Source organism: Hippocampus bargibanti, linkage group LG07 (assembly GCF_051943395.1).
Source record: "Hippocampus bargibanti isolate YZ-2025 linkage group LG07, ASM5194339v1, whole genome shotgun sequence".
Taxonomy (NCBI): domain Eukaryota; kingdom Metazoa; phylum Chordata; class Actinopteri; order Syngnathiformes; family Syngnathidae; genus Hippocampus; species Hippocampus bargibanti.
In genome coordinates, this window is record NC_142740.1 from 3,281,815 (window position 1) to 3,300,880 (window position 19,066).

General features: G+C 43.4%; 1 protein-coding gene across 1 annotated transcript; it reads left to right on the plus strand.

Moving 5' to 3' along the window:
• Nucleotides 1–5,919: 5,919 nt before the first annotated feature.
• zbtb11 (zinc finger and BTB domain containing 11) lies at nt 5,920–19,014 on the plus strand. Its single transcript, XM_089001857.1, has 10 exons — nt 5,920–6,445; nt 7,401–7,678; nt 8,657–8,888; nt 10,925–11,787; nt 11,844–12,122; nt 14,301–14,709; nt 16,009–16,126; nt 16,538–16,696; nt 18,005–18,180; nt 18,244–19,014. The coding sequence occupies exons 1-10, from the start codon at nt 6,136–6,138 to the stop codon at nt 18,801–18,803; spliced, it is 3,384 nt and encodes a 1,127-aa protein (XP_088857983.1). The 5' UTR covers nt 5,920–6,135; the 3' UTR covers nt 18,804–19,014.
• The last annotated feature ends 52 nt before the right edge of the window (nt 19,015–19,066 follow it).

A 19,066-nucleotide genomic window follows, 5' to 3' on the forward strand; every position in this document is an offset into this window, starting at 1 on the left:
GTTACTCTCTCTAAGCACCGAGAGCCTCATTCAGTTCTCGTTATTCACTAGGACATTTCGAATGAAGTGCTGGATATTAACTAGCGGAATGTTTTTCTCGCTCGTATGATTTTATGCCCACGACGAGTAACACACAGTCATCAATTATTCAGAACGGAGCACATCATCTTTTTTCAGTAAAAAATAAAAAATAAACTTCAGTGGGACCTCGGTTTACAAACACCTTTCCTTACGAACGTTTCGGTTTACGAACGTTAAATTTATGAAAATTAAACCTTGGCATACGCACTACTTTTCGGGATATACACGGAGCGCCGCCCCACCACGGCTGTCGGAGTAATTTTCGGCGGAAGAACACCAAATCACACGACCGAACAGCGTCACGGCCGGCCTACTTTTCCTCACCCCCTTTCTCTGAGTGCACACGTCGTTCGTCTTCAAGAATTTATCGCAGATACTTCTGCTGTTATGGGACCGAAAAAGACCCCACCATAGGCTCGTGTTCAGCCGAAGAAGACACAAAACAAAATTATAGTCGAGGAGAAGAAGGTGATCATTGAGAAACACAAATGAGGTGTGTGTTTGTCTGACTTAACGGCCCAGTAGCATTTTGCTAAGTCCACCATTGCTACCATCCTTCGCAACAAAGAAGCTATTAAAGGTGCGTGTGTTGCTAAAGGTGTTTCCGTGCTGTCAAAGCAACGGTCTCGGGCAATAAAAGAGGTTGAAACGGATTATTCTCATTTTAATGGTTTCCTATGGAAAATTAATTTTTGGTATACACACTATTCGCCTTACACACTCTGTCTGGGAACCAATTAAGTGCGTACTCCAAGGTCGCACTGTAATATGCTACGCTACAAACACTGCTAGGCCTAAATTCTAGCATAGTGTCACCCACCAGTAGCCTACATTCCCCACCAAAATTCCCCATTTTGCCTCACTCGCAATAAATCGTACCATCCTACGCCGTCTTTTGCGGCCCAAACGTGAAGGCTGGGAACCGGAGGAGCAACCCGGCTCACCTTACGCCGCCCTGGTTCTCACACTGCCCCGAGGATGCTTTTATTATTATTCTTCTTCTTATGATTCTTAACCCTAAATCTCCACCATGATATTACCCGACACCCCAAGTTGGACATCACGAGGGCAGTGTGTAAACACTCCCTCCTGAGATTTCGCAGAAGAGGGGCCATTCCCATCCCGCTTTGTGTTTTTCCTCCTAAAATGACAGCGAGGGGGGGGGGGGACCATTCCTAAGAAAGTTTCCTCCCCCGTATACAAACTGCACATCTCAAATATATTTGATGTATTCAAGGTTTAGACACGGCTAACTTGTTTACATCCGATTTAATGCCCTGCACATGTATAATGTACACTGTAAAATATACACAACTCTAATGTATACTGATCAGAATCATCTTTATTGGCCAAGTATGTAGAATACACAAGGAATTTGCTATCTTTTTGAGTTACTCTCTGTCTCTCTCTCCCTAACGATCTCTCTCTGTCTGTCTCTCTCTAACCATGTCTCTCTGCCTCTCTTTCTATCTCTCCCTGTCTGTCTGTCTCTCTCTCTGTCTCTCTCTCTCTGTGTCTCTCTCTCGTTCTCTCTCTAATGATCTCTGTCTCTTTCTGTCACTCAAACTATCTCTGTCTCTGGCTCTCTGTCTCTCACTCTGTCTCACTCTCTCTGTCTCTGTGTGTGTGTCTCTCTCTAACAATCTCTTTCTATCTCTCTCTCTAACTACAGTAAAGTCTCGTTATATCGATATTCAAGGGAGTCCGAAAAAATATCGATATAACCGGGACTATCGATATATCCGACCCTGTTTGCATGTAATTTTCTCCGTGCGTGCATAGAAATAGTATCGATATAACCGGGACTATCGATATATCCGATATCGATATAACCAGACTTTACTGTATCTGTCTCTGTTTCTCTCTCTTTCTATCTCTCTCTGTCTGTTTCTCTCGCTCTCTGTCTCTCTAACAATCTCTCTCTGTCTCTCTTTCTCTAACTATCTCTCTGTTTCTCGCTCTCTCTGTCGCTCACTCTCTCTGTGTGTCTCTCTATCTCTGTCTGTTTCTCTCTCTGTGTCTCACTCTCTAACAATCTCTCTTTATATCTCTCACTATCTTTCTCGCTCTGTCTCTCTCTCTCACTCTCTCTGTCTATCTCTCTCTCACTGTCTATGTCTCACTCTGTCTCCGTCTCTTTCTCTCTCTCACTCTCTGTCTAAGTCTCTCTGTCTCTCTCTCTGTATCACTCTCTGTCTCTCTCTCTCTCTCATGGTGCCACCAACGGCCTGTCATGGAAAAGTACTGCAGCAGCAGCAGAAGAAGGAACACCAGGGACGGCCGTCCCAGCCACATAATCGGATGGCCTTGGCTGGCCGTTACAAACACAATCCATTCAGACAATAAAAAGATAACCCGGCCCACTTCTGGCCTTCCCCGGGCAGACGCCGTTATCTGGGTTCCGAGGCAGGGTCATTGGGCAGATTTGTTTGGAGCCGTCCAACTGGAGTTGAAAGCCATTAATGGAAGAGATTGATGAGGCAGCCCAAGGATGACGAATATACATTGGAAATGGGGAGGAGCAGTGGTGGAATTGTGCACTGGTTGAAGTTGTTACCAAACATGATATAATTTTGAAGTTTAATTTCAAATATGGTAGAAAAATGGAAAGGTGAGAACATGGATCGAAAACAGTGAAATTTGGACTTGTTTCAACTTTATTGATAGTTCAAAGGCAGAGTGTAGACTGCAAGGTTAAAATATCCCATCAATCAGGCTCCATAAATAACCCGCACAAGACATCTGTACAATTTGAAGAGAACATACAAGCAAGGGAACCAGCTATTAATGACGTTTCTAGTGTGTCTGCCTGCATCTGTTGCAATATCACAACTTCCAAGATGTACAACCCAGAGCTCTTTGAGACACTATGAAAAAAGCTATCCATTCCATCAAGCCATCAACGACAATCACAAAGGTAAATAAACTTTATTTCTTTAATTACAATCCAATAACACATTTGTTATACATAAAATAAGGCATATTCTGTGTAGTTTTAAGGCTTATTTAGTAGAAAACTATGTTTTATGGAGACCTGGGAATGGATTATTCTCATTTTAATGGTTTCCTATGGGAAATTAATGTTTGGAATACACACATTCAAATTGACACTGCAGCTAATACAGTGGCCACAGGTCCATTAATGCCAAACCTTGATAGCCATTACCCATGTGTACCTTCAACCTAACAACTGCTTTGCCTCGTGGACCTTGCCTCAACCTTGACTAAGTCTCGCCACTTAAATCAAGTCAATAGCACTTGGCCCAAAATGGATCCCTGTGGGACACCTGTCACAGACACATTGGCCTCGTATAGTATTACTCTTTTCCAATGACAGGATGTAGGTAGATTGTGTGTGTGTATATATACAGTGATACCTTGGCTTACGAACTTAATTGGTTCCCAGACAGTGTGTGTAAGGCAAAAAGTGTGTATCCCAAAAAATAATTTCCCATAGGAAACCATTAAAATGAGAATAATCCGTTCCCAGGTCCCTATAAAACACAATTTTCTACTTTGTAATTTTCTAAGCCTTAAAACTACACAAACTATACCTTATTTAATGTATAATAAATGTGCTATGGTATTATAATTAAAGACATAAACTGTACTATATAATAAAGTGGTTTTATTTACATTTGTGATGGTCGTTGATGGCCTGATGGAATGGAGTGGCCGGTTTCATCGGCATTAAACACTTGATGAGGAACGTAACCTTATTTGACCATCTTGAGGAATTATCCCTTCTAGGTGTTTTCATTGCGATAATTTTACCTTGTTCCTCATCAATTGTGTTCTGTTTAGCTGAGTTGATAGCTTTTTGCATCAAGTGTACAGATGGCTTGTGCGGGTTGTTGGTGAAACCTGATTGATGGGATATTTTAACCTTGCAGTCTACAATCTGCCAAAGTTGCTATCAAAGTGGAAAATTGTGATACAGAGCTGACGTGACTTACTCCAGCTGCCAGGCTGCGTGAGAAAACAGACAAGAGCTTTCTGTTCTCAAGGAAGATCTTTTAGTAGGATCGAAATAAAATATAAATAAAAATGGGTGAACTGTACAATGGAAAGGAAATGACACAGAGGATGAGAAACTGTCACCAAAATAGCCAACAAAAACTCTGTTGTCGATGGTAGGGTGGGGGGTGTAGTGGTAGGGAGGGATGACCCCAACAAAGCAAATCTTAAAATAAACCTGCTTCGTATGCCACAGAGGTGGAATGTTGTCACGCATGTGCTAGTCTCATGGCTAATGTGGGCGTACATATAAAAAGCGGCTATTTTTGTGAGCGTCAGACAAGTGAAACGTCTTTGCGTTTTGGTTGAAATTCAAACCGTTACAATCAAAAACACATTTGACTAATAATACTGTTATTGTTTGTTTTTAATAAACATAGTAGACAATTTAATCTTAAACACTCCATTAAGCCCCACATTTAGTCGTGTAAATAAATCAGTTTTCACAATCCGTTTTCTGAAAATGTCTGTTTTCTTGTCAAATGCGCACGGATTGGCTAGCTAGTTAGCTTTCTATCGATTTAAATTACTTCCGGGTTGAGTGAACGCTGGCGCGTGTGGCTACCGCTGCACACCCGCTGAAAAACATATCCTGTGACTGTGAGGTATGTTCAATGCAAGAATTATATTCCAGAGAATTACATTTTATTTATTTTAAATAACCACAATGTTACCGCAGTCCGCTAGCATAATGCTAATAACTGTTATTTTTTCATTTTTCTTTTTTTTTCTTTTGCTCAACTTTCTTTCGTCCCATTTAGCTTTTTTCCTCTTGACTTTATTTCTCTCTATCCAGCTAGCTGGCTGGCTAGCTATCTCACTACCTATCTATTAGCTATATAGCTATCTAGCTGGCTAGCTACCTAGCTAGCTATCTACTTTCTATCTTTGCTATGTATTAGCTATCTAGCTGGTTGGCTCGCTATCTTGATAGCTATATATTAGCTATATAGCTATCTAGCTGGCGAGCTATCTATTAGTCTAGCCAGTTCGCTTTGTATCTATTTGAGTTACTTCCGGGTTGAGTGAACGCTGGCGCATGGGGCTACCGCTGCTCACCCACAGAAAAACTTATCCTGTGACTGTAAAGTGACCTTGAGAGTTTTGAAAGGTGCTTATAAATCAAATTTCTCATTATTATTACGTGGTTTTAGTAATCATCAAATACAATTTAGTCCACAATGGATTTATGTCTTGATATTTCCACTGCTTGTTTTGCTTTAATGGAATTAAATCGATGACAACACTTAATTCGATACATTCATAGTGACGCTTTAGCGCATTCATCATGAAGAGATATTTTCAAGTGATTCCTTCTAATTGCTCGCTAAATTATATCAATGAATGAAATTACTAATTTTAAGTAAAAAGACATACATTATTAACAGCTGAAAGTGAGATACAATGAGGTCATTTTCACCAATGTTTTCTTTTTAGAATAAACTTGTGTTTCGTTTACATTATTTGACATACAAAAGATATTTGGTTTGGGGGATTGATTTTTCATTAATTATACTAGTAAATTTATTTCATTCATTATACTCGTAAATTCACGTAAAAATGAATAGTAGTTGTTAAATTAGCATTATAAAATGCGATTTGTATTTTGCCTTTTTTATGATTTAATACTGTCTTAAAATCATGGGTTACTTGTTTAAAATTATAAACAATAATAAAAAATACTTGGTTCGTAATCATATCATATTTCTATCGTGGTTCGATCAAAACAGATTTTTGGCAAACGTTTAATTGTAGCATCCCCTAGCGGCCTATTGTGTTACTGTTTTTCCCCTTCAAGGGCGACACTATGAGGACGTAACATCCGGTTGTGCAGCAGCCATTTTGTCTGTTCGGGCACGTCTACTCTGACGGTCTAAAACTGGCGTTCCACCTGAACAAAAACACTCGAAAATACTCACCATGCCTTTATTTCAACTTTATACTCGCGTCTAAAAATATATTAACATCCCAAACTCGTTTCCGAGGAAAGGGAAACTTTTCGCGGTAAGCGTACCCAGCGTTGTAGCGGGCGACAACATGTCGTGCAAGGAAAGCTACTTAGCTATCATTCGCTACCTGACGGACGAGCGGGAACCGTACGCCCCGGGCACACCGGGCAACACCAAACGGAAGATCCGCAAAGCGGCGGCCTGCTACGTAGTCCGCGGGGGCACCCTGTACTACCAGCGGCGACTAAAGGGCCAGGACGTGTTCACCGAGCTGGAGGTGATCCTGCGGGACGACCGTAGGAAGGAACTGATCGAGCAGACGCACGTCCTCGAAGGAGGGGAGCACCTCACCCAGCAGATCACCTGGGAAAGTATCTCACGGAAGTACTGGTGGAGAGGTAAGACCGGGAGACGAGACTCGTGGCGGCCGGAGTACGAAGCTTTGTTGATGGGTTCAAAGGGGAGAAGAGAGCCTGGGGGTGTTACCATGTTGAGCTTTTAACGTCTTCCAAGACTAAGGTGACTTTTACAAATTGGTTGTCGCCACCCTGTGGCCATGAAATGCTTTGATGAACCCCCTCCAAATGGCCCAAATTATTACATAAAAATGGCAAGAACATTAGGGGTTAAGAATTTTCCCCAAAAAAAGTTTGTGTGTGTGTGTGTGTGTGTGTGTGTGTGTGTGTGTGTGTGTGTGTGTGTGTGTGTGTGTGTGTGTGTGTGTGTGTGGAAGGAAAAAAAGAAATAATAAAATGTCTTTTCTAAGCGCCTTACAAAACTCTCAAGGTCACTTTAACGTCACAGGATTGTTTTTTCTGCGGGTGAGAAGGGCAGCCACACGCGCCAGCGTTCACTCAACCCGGAAGTAACTCAAATAGATAGAAAGTTAGCCAGCTAGCTAACGGATACCTAATAGATAGCCCGCTGGACAGTTAGCTAACTGGCTTGATAGCCATATAGCTAATAAATAGCCATCTACATAGCTAGCGAGCTAGCTAGACATATAGCCAATAGATTGCTAATATACTATAGATAAAATGATAATGAAAATATAGAATAGATAAAATGAAACTAGTAACCAAACCTGGTATTTATAATAATAATACATTTCATTTTTAAGCGCCTTTCAAAACTGTCAAGGTATCTAAAAGGTAAACTGTCAAGGTAATCTAAATCCGTACAAATTCGGGAATGGCGCTCCATGTCATATTTTCAATTCCCAAATAAATTTGGGAATGGCAGTGAATGAGTTAAAACATTTGTGACATCAGGCTGCACTTCAAGTCACTGCTCACAAGCTGCCGAGTGCCGACTCAAGCCATGCCAAACTTTTATTTTCCTCCGCCATCTTAGGAATTCTAAAACAAGTGAAGGATCACATCCGCGAGTGCGCCACCTGCACCACTCGCCGTGGCGTGGATGACACCCCCGGGGGAGGCGGGCGAGCAAACAGCCGGGCGAGGAAGCGCAAGGCGGGCGACGATGACAATGATGACGAGGAGGAGGAGGATGAAGAGGAGGAAGACGGGGGGGTGGGAGAAGAAACGGACGATAGTCTCTTCGTCACAGACCTGTCGAGTCGGAGCCGATCCAAGATGGCAAAGACTTCCGATAAGCACGAGCTGGTTTACGTAAGTATTGTTAGCCTACTTTGCTACAGCTCACAGGGTTATTTAATAATAATAATAATAATAATAATAATAATAATAATAATAATAATAATACATTTTATGTCAAGCGTCTTTCAAAGCTCTCAGGACACTTTTCAGTCACAAGCAAGCATAGATACAGTCATAAATAAAATACAATTATAAATAGAAACAAGAGATAATTCTATAAAAAAGAAAATGGCAGCCCCCAGTCGTCGGTTAAAGCCACGTGATTGGTCAAGAACGCAGCAGTGAGGGGAGGTGGTTTAAACATTAAAGAGACAGGCAGACGACAGAGAGAGAGTGACAAAATGGATAGAAAACAGTGACATTTGGACTGGTTTCAACATAGATAGTTCAAAGGAAGAGTGTAGACTGCAAGGTTAAAATTCCCATCGATCAGGCTCCACAAATAACCCGCATCTGAACACTTGATGCAAAAAGCAATCAACCCAGCTAAACAGAACACAATTGATGAGGAACTAGATAAAATTATTGCAGAGAAAGCACCTACAAGGGATCATTCCTCAAGATGGTGAAAGAAGAAGGCTACGTTCCTCATCAAGTGCTTAATGCTGATGAAACCGGCCACTCCATTCCATCAAGCCATCAACGACCAACACAAAGGTCAATAAAACGACTTTATTATACAGTACAGTTTATTTATTTAATTACAATACAGTAGCACATTTATTATACATAAAATATGGTATATTTTGTGTAGTTTTAAGGTTCAGAAAATTAGAAAGTAGTTAGAAAATTATGTTTTATGGGGACCTGGGAACGGATTATTCTCATTTGAATGCTTTCCTATGGGAAATTAATTTTTGGGATACACACTTTTCGCCTTACACACTCTGTCTGGGAACCAATTAAGTTCGTAAGCCATGGTATCACTCTATGATACGAATAGCATTACAGATGTGTGTGTGTGTGTGTTTTTTTTTCTTTCCGCCACAGGTGAACAGCAATGGCGAAGTGAACCAGTTCCTGTCTAATCACGGCCAGACGGTGTTGGACAAACTCAACCAGCAGCGCCTCAACAATCAGTTTTGCGACATCACGTTGCTGATCGAGGGCGAGGAGTATCGGGCGCACAAGGCCGTGTTGGCGGCGTGCAGCGAGTACTTTAACGAGCTCTTCTTCGAGAAGGGCGCCGCGTCCACGCACGAGGCCGTGGTCGACCTTGCCGGTGAGACAGTTTTGGGAGTGAAATGAATCCCGGGTTCCAACTTGAGGGCCTCAACTAGGGTCCAATTTTTAACTCATTCACTGCCATTCCCGAAAAATTTGTATTTTAGAATTTTTTTTGTCATTTTCACTCAAATTCCAGGACCCACAGAAAATTGAGTATTGGGAATACATAAATATTCAATTAATTGTAAGAAACCTTAGACTATCTTCTTTCATCAGAAAAAAAAATATTTCCTAAATGATATGGGTCTGGAGTTATATGAGCATGAAATGAGGGCGGCTGTCCAAAAAATACAGAACATACATCATGATTTCTATCGCGCTTTAACAACAGCAGAAGCTGGAAAGAAGCACTGACATGGAAAAAAGGGAAACGCTGCCCTCTTGTGGAAGAGATAAACATTACCAGAGGTCTTTATCGGCACCCAGGCATGAAAAACATTTTTAGCAAATACAGTAAAGTCTCGTTATATCGATATCGGATATATCGATAGTCCCGGTTATATCGATACTATTTCTATGCACGCACGGAGAAAATTACATGCAAACAGGGTCGGATATATCGATAGTCCCGGTTATATCGATATTTTTTCGGACTCCCTTGGATATCGATATAACGAGACTTTACTGTACGTGAGTGGCGCTCTACGTCACGAATAAATTCGGGAATAGCAGTAAATGAGTTAAAGAACAACCGACAAAAATTTTTTGTTTCCTAACCGATATCAGAAAACCATTTTATGGCATCTAAAATACCCAAAACATGCAGGCTGATATTTGTAGTCAAACGCAAAACACCAATAAAAATGACTTAAAGTTGCCCAAAACTGCCACTAATGAGCTCAAAACTGGAGATTCAGAAAAAAAATTCAAATTTGTGTGAACTTACACCTTCTTTATGCGTGGTACCACAATCGGCTGCCACACAACGATTCACCATTGCGTTATTTATGTCGTTTTTCTTCTGATTTTTGCGATCAACACGGTGTTTTCAGATGAAACAAAGTACAGTGAGACCTCAACTTACGAACTTAATTGGTTCCCAGACATAGTGTGTAAGGTGAAAAGTGTGTATCTCAAAAAAAAAAAATCCCATAGGAAACCATTAAAATGGGAATAATCCGTTCCCGGGTTTCCATAAAATATACTTTTCAACTAAATAAGCCTAAAAAACTACAGGCAACATACCTTATTCTATGTATAATAAATGCGCTATTGTATTGTAATGAAAGAAATACACTGAATTGTATCATAAAGTCACTTTATTTACATTTGTGATGGTTTATTGGTGGCTTGATGGAATGGCGTTGGAGGTCAAAGGGAATTGCCGTTTGGAAAGAGAGGCACATTACATGACGACTGTAATTAAAGAAATAAACTGTGCTGTAAAATAAAGTTTTATTTACCTTTTTGATGGTCGTTGATGGCTTATGGAAGGAGAGTCACCTTCCATAAGGACTGTTGGTAACTTAACCTCTGGTGCTGTTCGGTCGTGTGCTTCCGCCGAAGATCACTCCGCCAGCCATGGTGGGTGTCTATTATGAAAATAGTGCTTATTATAAGGTTTAAATTTCATAAATTTGACGTTTGTAAGACGAAAAGTTTGTAAGTTGACGTGTTTGTAAGTTGAGGTCTCACTGTACATATTCTCGCTTTTTCGCTGGTCATTTCCTGTTTGGGCGGCAGTTGGCGGAAAGCGCAATTTTGATTGGATGATACTGACCTAAGGTGGCCATTGATGCAAGACAAAAAGTTTGTAAGTTGAGGTGTTTGTAAGTTGAGGTCTCACTGTACCTAAAATGCATTGTGTGTCGCTTTCTCGGTCAGGGGGGTTCCCTTAGCGACGTCACTCCGGCATCGTCGAAAACAAGACTTCCTGAATATTCAGCGCGAGTCTTAAAACGTAAAATAGAGCTATGTGCGGTGGAATCTTTGTCAAATGCGCTCAGTAGAAGTGATTTGACAAATTCTGGACGCAACTTGTCCCGAGGTGTCGGTTGTCCTTTAAACTCGAAACGTTTCCCGTCCATCCAGGTTTCACCAAAGACAGCTTCCTGCCTCTACTTGATTTCTCGTACACGTCGATGCTGACGTTCAACTTCAGCATCATGGCGGAGATCGCCAACCTGGCGCGCCACCTGCTGATGCCCGAGGTGCTTCACATCTGCGAGTCGGTACACAAGCAGGTGGAGGAGCAGAAACTGGTGGTGTACCAGCACCAGGACAGCCGCCCCCCCGCCGCCGAACAAGCGGCGGAACCCACCCCCGACCCCGAGCGGACGGCCTCTTCTTACACGGTCACCATCCAAAGCGACGGCAGCGCAGTGGTCACCCACACCGGCCCCCCCGTGGCGGGGGAGTCTTTTGCCATCGTGGCGCCGGCGAGCGGCGAGCAGCCGCTCGCGGCCGAGGGAGTGGAAAACGGCGAGACCCTGACGCTGATCGCCCACCAGGCGGCGCTTCTTGCCGCCGAGGGCGAAACCATGACGGTGGTCACCCACAGCGGGCAGGCGGGCGCCACCGAGTCCCTGGCGGTGGTGTCGGCCTGTTTGGCCATTGAGCAACCGGAGGGGGCGGAGACTTTTCTTTTAAACATGGAGGCGGGGCAAGAGAAGCCCGCCGCGGTCGAGCCACCGGCCCCCTCCCCGCTCGTTCCACCAACCCCTAAACGGAAACGTGGGCGCCCCCCCAAGGTGAAGAAAGACGTAGCCATGGAGGAGTTGCCGCCGCCGCCGTCGCTGGATGACGTGGAGGAAGAGGCGGAAGCGTCCGCAGAGGGCGACCCCAACCAACGGCGACTGCGCCAGCGCTCCATCGGCGAGGGTGGCTACGCCCGCCTCCACATGGGCCTGGACGACGACGACGACGACAACGACAAAAGCGCCCCCTCTCCAAAGGTACCGTTTGTCGCCATTTTATTCCAAAAGATCCACTCACCGTTTTATTTTGGTAGGTGGGCCCGAGACCCCTAAAAAGGGGGCGGCCCCCAAAGCAGCCGGACGAGAGCCCCGTGAAAGAAGAACCCCAGTTAACCGAAGACCCGGAAGCCCGCTGCGCCGACGACGATGGCTCAACCGAGGCCGCCGCGCCGCCTGCCAGCGACGAGGTCCGGGCCGAGGGCGCCGCGGAGGGCGCGCACACCTGCTCCGAGTGCGGCGCCTCCTTCCCGCGCCGCTACGCGCTCATCATGCACACCATGAAGCACGATAAAAGTCGCGGATACAAGTGCAGCGTAAGCGGGCGTCGAGTTCTTGACTTTTTTGGGATTTCAAGCCAAATATTTGATTTCAAATCCTGAAAACTAGCTTGAAGCCCTTTTTTGAAATCCGTACCAGATTGGGCCAATTTTTTTTTTTTTTTTTTTTTAATGGATCCAAGTTGAGGCCCTTAACTTGAAACCCAGGCCACCTTGAAGTCGTTAAATCCGTATTTTGAAACCCTAACTCAGGATCGAAAGCCTTAACCATTTGCTTCAACCCCTAAGTGAAATTTTAGTCTTCATTTTTAACCCCCCCCCCTCCCAAAAAATTGACTCGAAATCCAAACCCTGAGTTGAAAAATAGGAACCCATCTTGAAACCCAACCTTGAAATCTTCATTTTAACCCCCCAATAAAAAAATACAATAATTTTGACTTGAAATCTAAACCCTGTGTTGAAAAAGTTGGAACCTAACTTGAAACCCAACCATATCTTAAAACCTTAATTTTCATTTTACCTCCCCCCCCAAAAAAAAAAAATGTAAGCTTAAGTTGAAAAAAATGTGACCCATCTTGAAATCCAACCGTATCTTGACACCTTAATCTTAATTTTAAACCCCACAATAAAAATAGAATAATTTTGACTTGAAATCCAAGCCCTGAGTTGAAAAAGTTGGAACCCAACTTGAAACCCAACCGTATCTTAAAACCTCAATCTTCATTTTAACCCCCTGGCCCCCAAAAATAATTTTGACTTGAAATCCAAACCCTGAGTTGAAAAGTTGGAACTGAACTTGAAACCCAACCGTATCTTAAAACCTTAATCTTCATTTTAACCCCCCGCCCCCCCAAAAATATTTTGACTTAAAATCCGGTTGAAAAATTGGAACCTAACTTGAAACCCAACCATATCTTAAAACCTTAATCTTCATTTTAACCCCCGCCCCCCCCAAAAAAAATTGAAGTTTAAGTTGAAAAAAATGTGACCCATCTTGAAATCCAACCGTATCTTGACACCTTAATCTTCATTTTAAACCCCACAATAAAAATAGAATAATTTTCACTTTAAATCCAACCTCTAAGTTGAAAAATAGGAACCCAACTTGAAACCCAACCGTATCTTAAAACCTCAATCTTCATTTTAACCCCCTGGCCCCCAAAAATAATTTTGACTTGAAACCCAAACCCTGAGTTGAAAAGTTGGAACTGAACTTGAAACCCAACCGTATCTTAAAACCTTAAGTTGAAAAAAATGTGACCCATCTTGAAACCCAACCGTATCTTGACACCTTAATCTTCATTTTAAACCCCCCAATAAAAAATACAATAATTTTGACTTGAAATCCAAACCCTGAGTTGAAAAAAATGTGACCCATCTTGAAACCCAACCGTATCTTGACACCTTAATCTTCATTTTAACCCCCCCAATAAAAAATACAATAATTTTGACTTGAAATCCAAACCCTGAGTTGAAAAAGTTGGAACCCAACTTGAAACCCAACCGTATCTTAAAACCTCAATCTTCATTTTAACCCCCTGGCCCCCAAAAATAATTTTGACTTGAAATCCAAACCCTGAGTTGAAAAAGTTGGAACCCAACTTGAAACCCAACCGTATCTTAAAACCTCAATCTCCATTTTAACCCCCTGGACCCCAAAATAATTTTGACTTGAAATCCAAACCCTGAGTTGAAAAAGTAGGAACCCAACTTGAAACCCAACCGTATCTTAAAACCTTAATCTTCATTTTAACCCCCCAAGAAAAAAAGCCTTGACTCCAAACCGTGAGTAAAAAACAAAATTAGGACTCATCTTGAAACCCAACCATATCTTAAAACCTGAATCTTCATTTTAACCCCCCTCCCTAAAAATAAAAATGTGACTAGAAATCCAAAACCCCGCGTTGGAAAAATTGGAACCAATCTTGAAACCTAACCATATCTTAAAACCTTAATCTTCATTTTAACCCCCTCCCAAAAAAATGAACCTTGACTTGAAACCTAAACCCTAAGTTGAAAAAATTGAAACCCATCTTGAAACCCAACCATGTCTTCAAACCTCAATTAAGACTTTCTAACCCGAACCAACTGGAAAGCAAATCTAACCCGATCCCCCAACCTTACCTCAACATTTAAAACCCAACATGAAAACCACATGAACCACCAAAAAAAAAAAAAAAAAAAATCCTCCTCAACCTGTTCTTTCCCTTCCAGCTATGCAGCAAAGAATTCCAGTACGCCGCCTCCCTCCGCGCCCACCTGGCCCGCCACAAGCAAAAAAGCACCCAGCGTCCGCCCGCCCCCAAATCGGCGCACCCCTCCTCTTCCTCGCACCACGCCGATGGCTCCCAGGACCCCAAATGGCCTCCCGCCAAGCGCGAGTTTGTGTGCGACATCTGCGGCAAGACGCTGCCCAAGCTGTACTCCCTTCGCATCCACATGTTGCACCACACGGGGGTGCGCCCCCACGCCTGCAAAGTGTGCGGCAAGACCTTCGCCCACAAGCACGGCCTCAAGATGCACCGCGCCCTCCACGACGTCACCAAACAGTTCCATTGTCAGTATTGCCACAAGTCCTTCGTCAGCAAGCGCAGCATGGAGGAGCACACCAGCCTGCACACCGGTTAGCATCATAATAATAATAATACATACATTTCATTTATAAGCACCTTTCAAAACTCTCAAGGTCACTTTACAGTCACAGGATAATGTTTTTTTTCTGTGGGTGAGCAGTGGCAGCCACACGCGCCAGCGTTCACTCAACCCGGAATAACTCAAATGGATAGAAAGCTAGCTAGCTAATAGCCAGCCAATAGATAACTAGCAAAATAGCTAGCTAGATAGATCGCCAAACAGATAGCCAGCTAGTTAGTTAAATAGCTAATAGACAGCAAATAGCTTGCTAGATAGCCAGCAAAATAGCTAGCTTATAGATAGCCAGCTAGATAGATAGCCAACCAGATAGCCAGCTAGTTAGTTAGATAGCTAATAGACAGCCAATAGATAGCTTGCTAGATAGCCAGCAAAATTGCTAGCTTATAGATAGCCAAGCAGATAGTTAGCTAGATAGCTAATAGGCAGTTCACTCAACCCGGAATAACTCAAATGGATAGAAAGCTAGCTAGCTAATAGCCAGCCAATAGATAACTAGCGAAATAGCTAGCTAGATAGCCAGCTAGATATATAGCCAAACAGATAGCCAGCTAGTTAGTTAGATAGCTGATAGACAGCAAATAGCTTGCTAGATAGCCAGCAAAATAGCTAGCTTATAGATAGCCAGCTAGATAGATAGCCAACCAGCTAGTTAGTTAGATAGCTAATAGACAGCCAATAGATAGCTTGCTAGATAGCCAGCAAAATTGCTAGCTTATAGATAGCCAAGCAAATAGTTAGCTAGATAGCTAATAGGCAGTTAATAGCTAGCTAGCAAGATAGCTAGCTAATAGATAGCCAAGTAGAGAGCCAGCTAGTTAGTTAGTTAGTTATTAGGGGATAAGGTTTTTTTTTTCTGTGGGTGAGCTGTGGCGACCACACGCGCCAGCCACACGCGCTAGCGTTCACTCAACCCGGAATAACTCAAATGGATAGAAAGCTAGCTAGCTAATAGCCAGCCAATAGATAACTAGCAAGATAGCTAGCTAGATAGATCGCCAACCAGATAGCCAGCAAAATAGCTAATAGATAGCCAGCTAGATAGATAGCCAATCAGATAGCCAGCTAGTTAGTTAGATAGCTAATAGATAGCCAACTACACAGCCAGCTAGTTAGATAGTTAATAGACAGCAAGTAGATAGCTAGCGAGATACCTGAAGCCAGTAACATAGAACACTTTGAACACAAAATGCACAGCCCACACCCCCAGGACCCTCCTACCCTCCCACCCCCCCTAACTAAACTTCTTGTCGCCCTGGCAACGCCGCAGGTGAATCCAAGTACCTGTGCAACATCTGCAGGGCCACGTTCCACCGAGCTTCGGCTTTGAGCAAGCACCTCAAGAAGCACCGACCCAAGCCGGAAGTGCGCGCCTTCGCCTGTTCTCAGTGAGTAGACACAATTCCGGCTCTTTCCAAAGAGCTGATTCTTTTGGCTCGGCTCACTAAAAAGATCCGGCTCCTATGGCTCCCAAATGGCCCAAATTGTCTTTTTTGGTTACTTTAAATGAATTAACTACCGAAAATTATGTGAAAAACGAATTACTCATGTAAAAAAAATACACTATATCAAATGTTTAGCTATCTATTAGCTATCTTTTAGCTGGCTAGCTGTGTGGCTATTTAGCTGGCTGGCTGGATTGATAGCTTGCTATCTATTAGCTATCTTTTAGCTGACTCGCTATGTGGCTATTTAGCTGGCTGGCTGATAGCTGGCTAGCTGTGTGGCTATTTAGCTGGCTGGCTGGATTGATAGCTGGGTATCTATTAGCTCGAGCTTGACTGTATCCTTCTCGTCAGCTGCGACAAGCGCTTCTACGAGGCTAAAGACCTGCAGCAGCACATGAACAAGCACATGGGCCTCAAGCCTTTCCAGTGCCAGATGTGCGGCAAGTGCTACAGCTGGAAGAAGGACTGGTACTCGCACGTCAAGTCGCACAGCGTGGCCGAGCCTTTCAAGTGAGTCTCGCGCATCTTGTTTTTGCCCTTTAACCCTTTTTTTTAATGTTATTATTATTACTATTACTATTACTGTCACTGTTACTGTTGTTGTTGTTATTATTATTATTATTATTATTATTGTTAGTATTATTATGACTTAAACATCAACTACTACTTTCCTAAAACCACAAACGGGTGGAACGTCACATTGGGTTTATTTTGATGTTATTGTTATATTATGTTATATTATAATGTACTTAATTAATTAATTAAAGTACTTAGCTAGCTAGCTGGTTAGCTGGCTATCTATTAGCTAGTTGGCTGGCTATCTGTAAGCTAGCTATTTATTAGCTAGCTGTCTTGATATCTGTTAGCTATCTATCCAGCTAGCTAGCTATTAGCTATCTATTAGCTAGCTGTCTTGCTATCTGTTAGCTATCTATCCAGCTAGCTAGCTATTAGCTATCTATTAGCTAGCTGTCTTGCTATCTGTTAGCTATCTATCCAGCTAGCTAGCTATTTATTAGCTATCTATTAGCTACCTGTCTTGCTATCTGTTAGCTATCTATCCAGCTAGCGAGCTATTTATTAGCTATCTATTAGCTAGCTGTCTTGATATCTGTTAGCTATCTATCCAGCTAGCGAGCTATTTATTAGGTATCTATTAGCTAGCTGTCTTGATATCTGTTAGCTATCTATCCAGCTAGCTAGCTATTAGCTATCTATTAGCTAGCTGTCTTGCTATCTGTTAGCTATCTATCCAGCTAGCTATTTATTAGCTATCTATTAGGTAGCTGTCTTGCTATCTATTAGCTATCTGGTGGCTAGCTGGATAGCTCGCTTTTTATTTATTTGGGTTACTTTGCGTTGAGTGAACGCTGGCTCGAGTGGCTGCCGCTGCTCACCCACAGAAAGACTGATCCAGTGACTGTAAAGTGTCCTTGAGAGTTTTGAAAGGCACTTACAAATGAAATGGATGATTATTTTTTTGTTTTTTGTTTTTTTTACATTATGTATCACAGTTACAGTAAAGTCTCGTTATATCGATATCGGATATATCGATAGTCCCGGTTATATCGATACTATTTCTATGCACGCACGGAGAAAATTACATGCAAACAGGGTCAGATATATCGATAGTCCCGGTTATATCGATATTTTTTCGGACTCCCTTGAATATCGATATAACGAGACTTTACTGTATTTTAAATAATACATTCTGACATTTTGTCGAAATGACATTTTTATATATAAATGCCTTTTTTTTCTCATCCCTGCCAATGACAATTTCTCCTATTTGACCCTCCCCCGCTCGCTCCGTTTCAGGTGCAACGTTTGCGGCAAGGAATTCTTCGAGAAGGCGCTATTCCGGCGCCACGTGAAGAAGGCCACGCACGGCAAGAAAGGTCGCGTCAAGCAAAATCTGGAGCGAGAGTGCGAGCACTGCGGAAGGAAATTCACGCAACTCCGAGAATACAGGAGGCACATCAACAACCACCAAGGTCATTTGACGCCAATAATCAACACCTGATCGATACGTCGTAACACGCGCCGTTTTCCCCCAGGCGTCAAGCCCTTTGAGTGCGTGACGTGCGGCGTGGCGTGGGCCGACGCCCGCTCCCTGAAACGCCACGTGCGCACGCACACGGGCGAGCGTCCGTACGTGTGCCCCAACTGCAACGAGGCGCACATCGACGCCCGCACCCTCCGCAAGCACATGTCCAAGTACCACGCCGAAAGCCTGCCGGGTAAGATCATGCTGGAAAAGGACACCTTGCAGTTCCACAATCAGGGCACGCAGGTGGAGCACGCCGTCAGCATCCTGGCCGCCGACCTCCCGCCCGAGTTGCGGCTGGCGGCCGCGCCCGTCGACGCCTCCGAGGAGATCGAGACGGTACTCATCACCGAGGAGACGGTGGAGGCGGTGCAGGCCGTGCAGGCCGCCCAGGAGGCGGCGGCGGAAGCGGAGGCGGAGGATGGCTCGATGGCCACCTTGAGCGACCGCGGCATCATGCAGGTGGTCAACTACGTGCTGGCGCAACAGGCCATGACGGGCGTCCGGTTGGAGGAGGCGCCGCCCGACGTCGTTCAGACCATGGAGGTGGAGGTGACCCAGGTGGACTAAATTGATTCACGTTACATTACCACCACGACTTTCTTCTTATTTAGTCTCGCGTCGCCTTTTTCTATTTTAACCTTGTAAATAGCTTCGGAGGGAAAAAAACAAAAAAAACAAAAACCAAACAAAAATCTATTTTGAAGGGCCCTTTCAAGCCCGCGCCGCTTTCCCGTTTTGATTCGATCATGAGATAATAATTAAAAAAAAACTAACAAAATTCATCCCGTCGTCCATTTTGTGAACCGATTTAGCGTCGCGGGGGTGCCGTA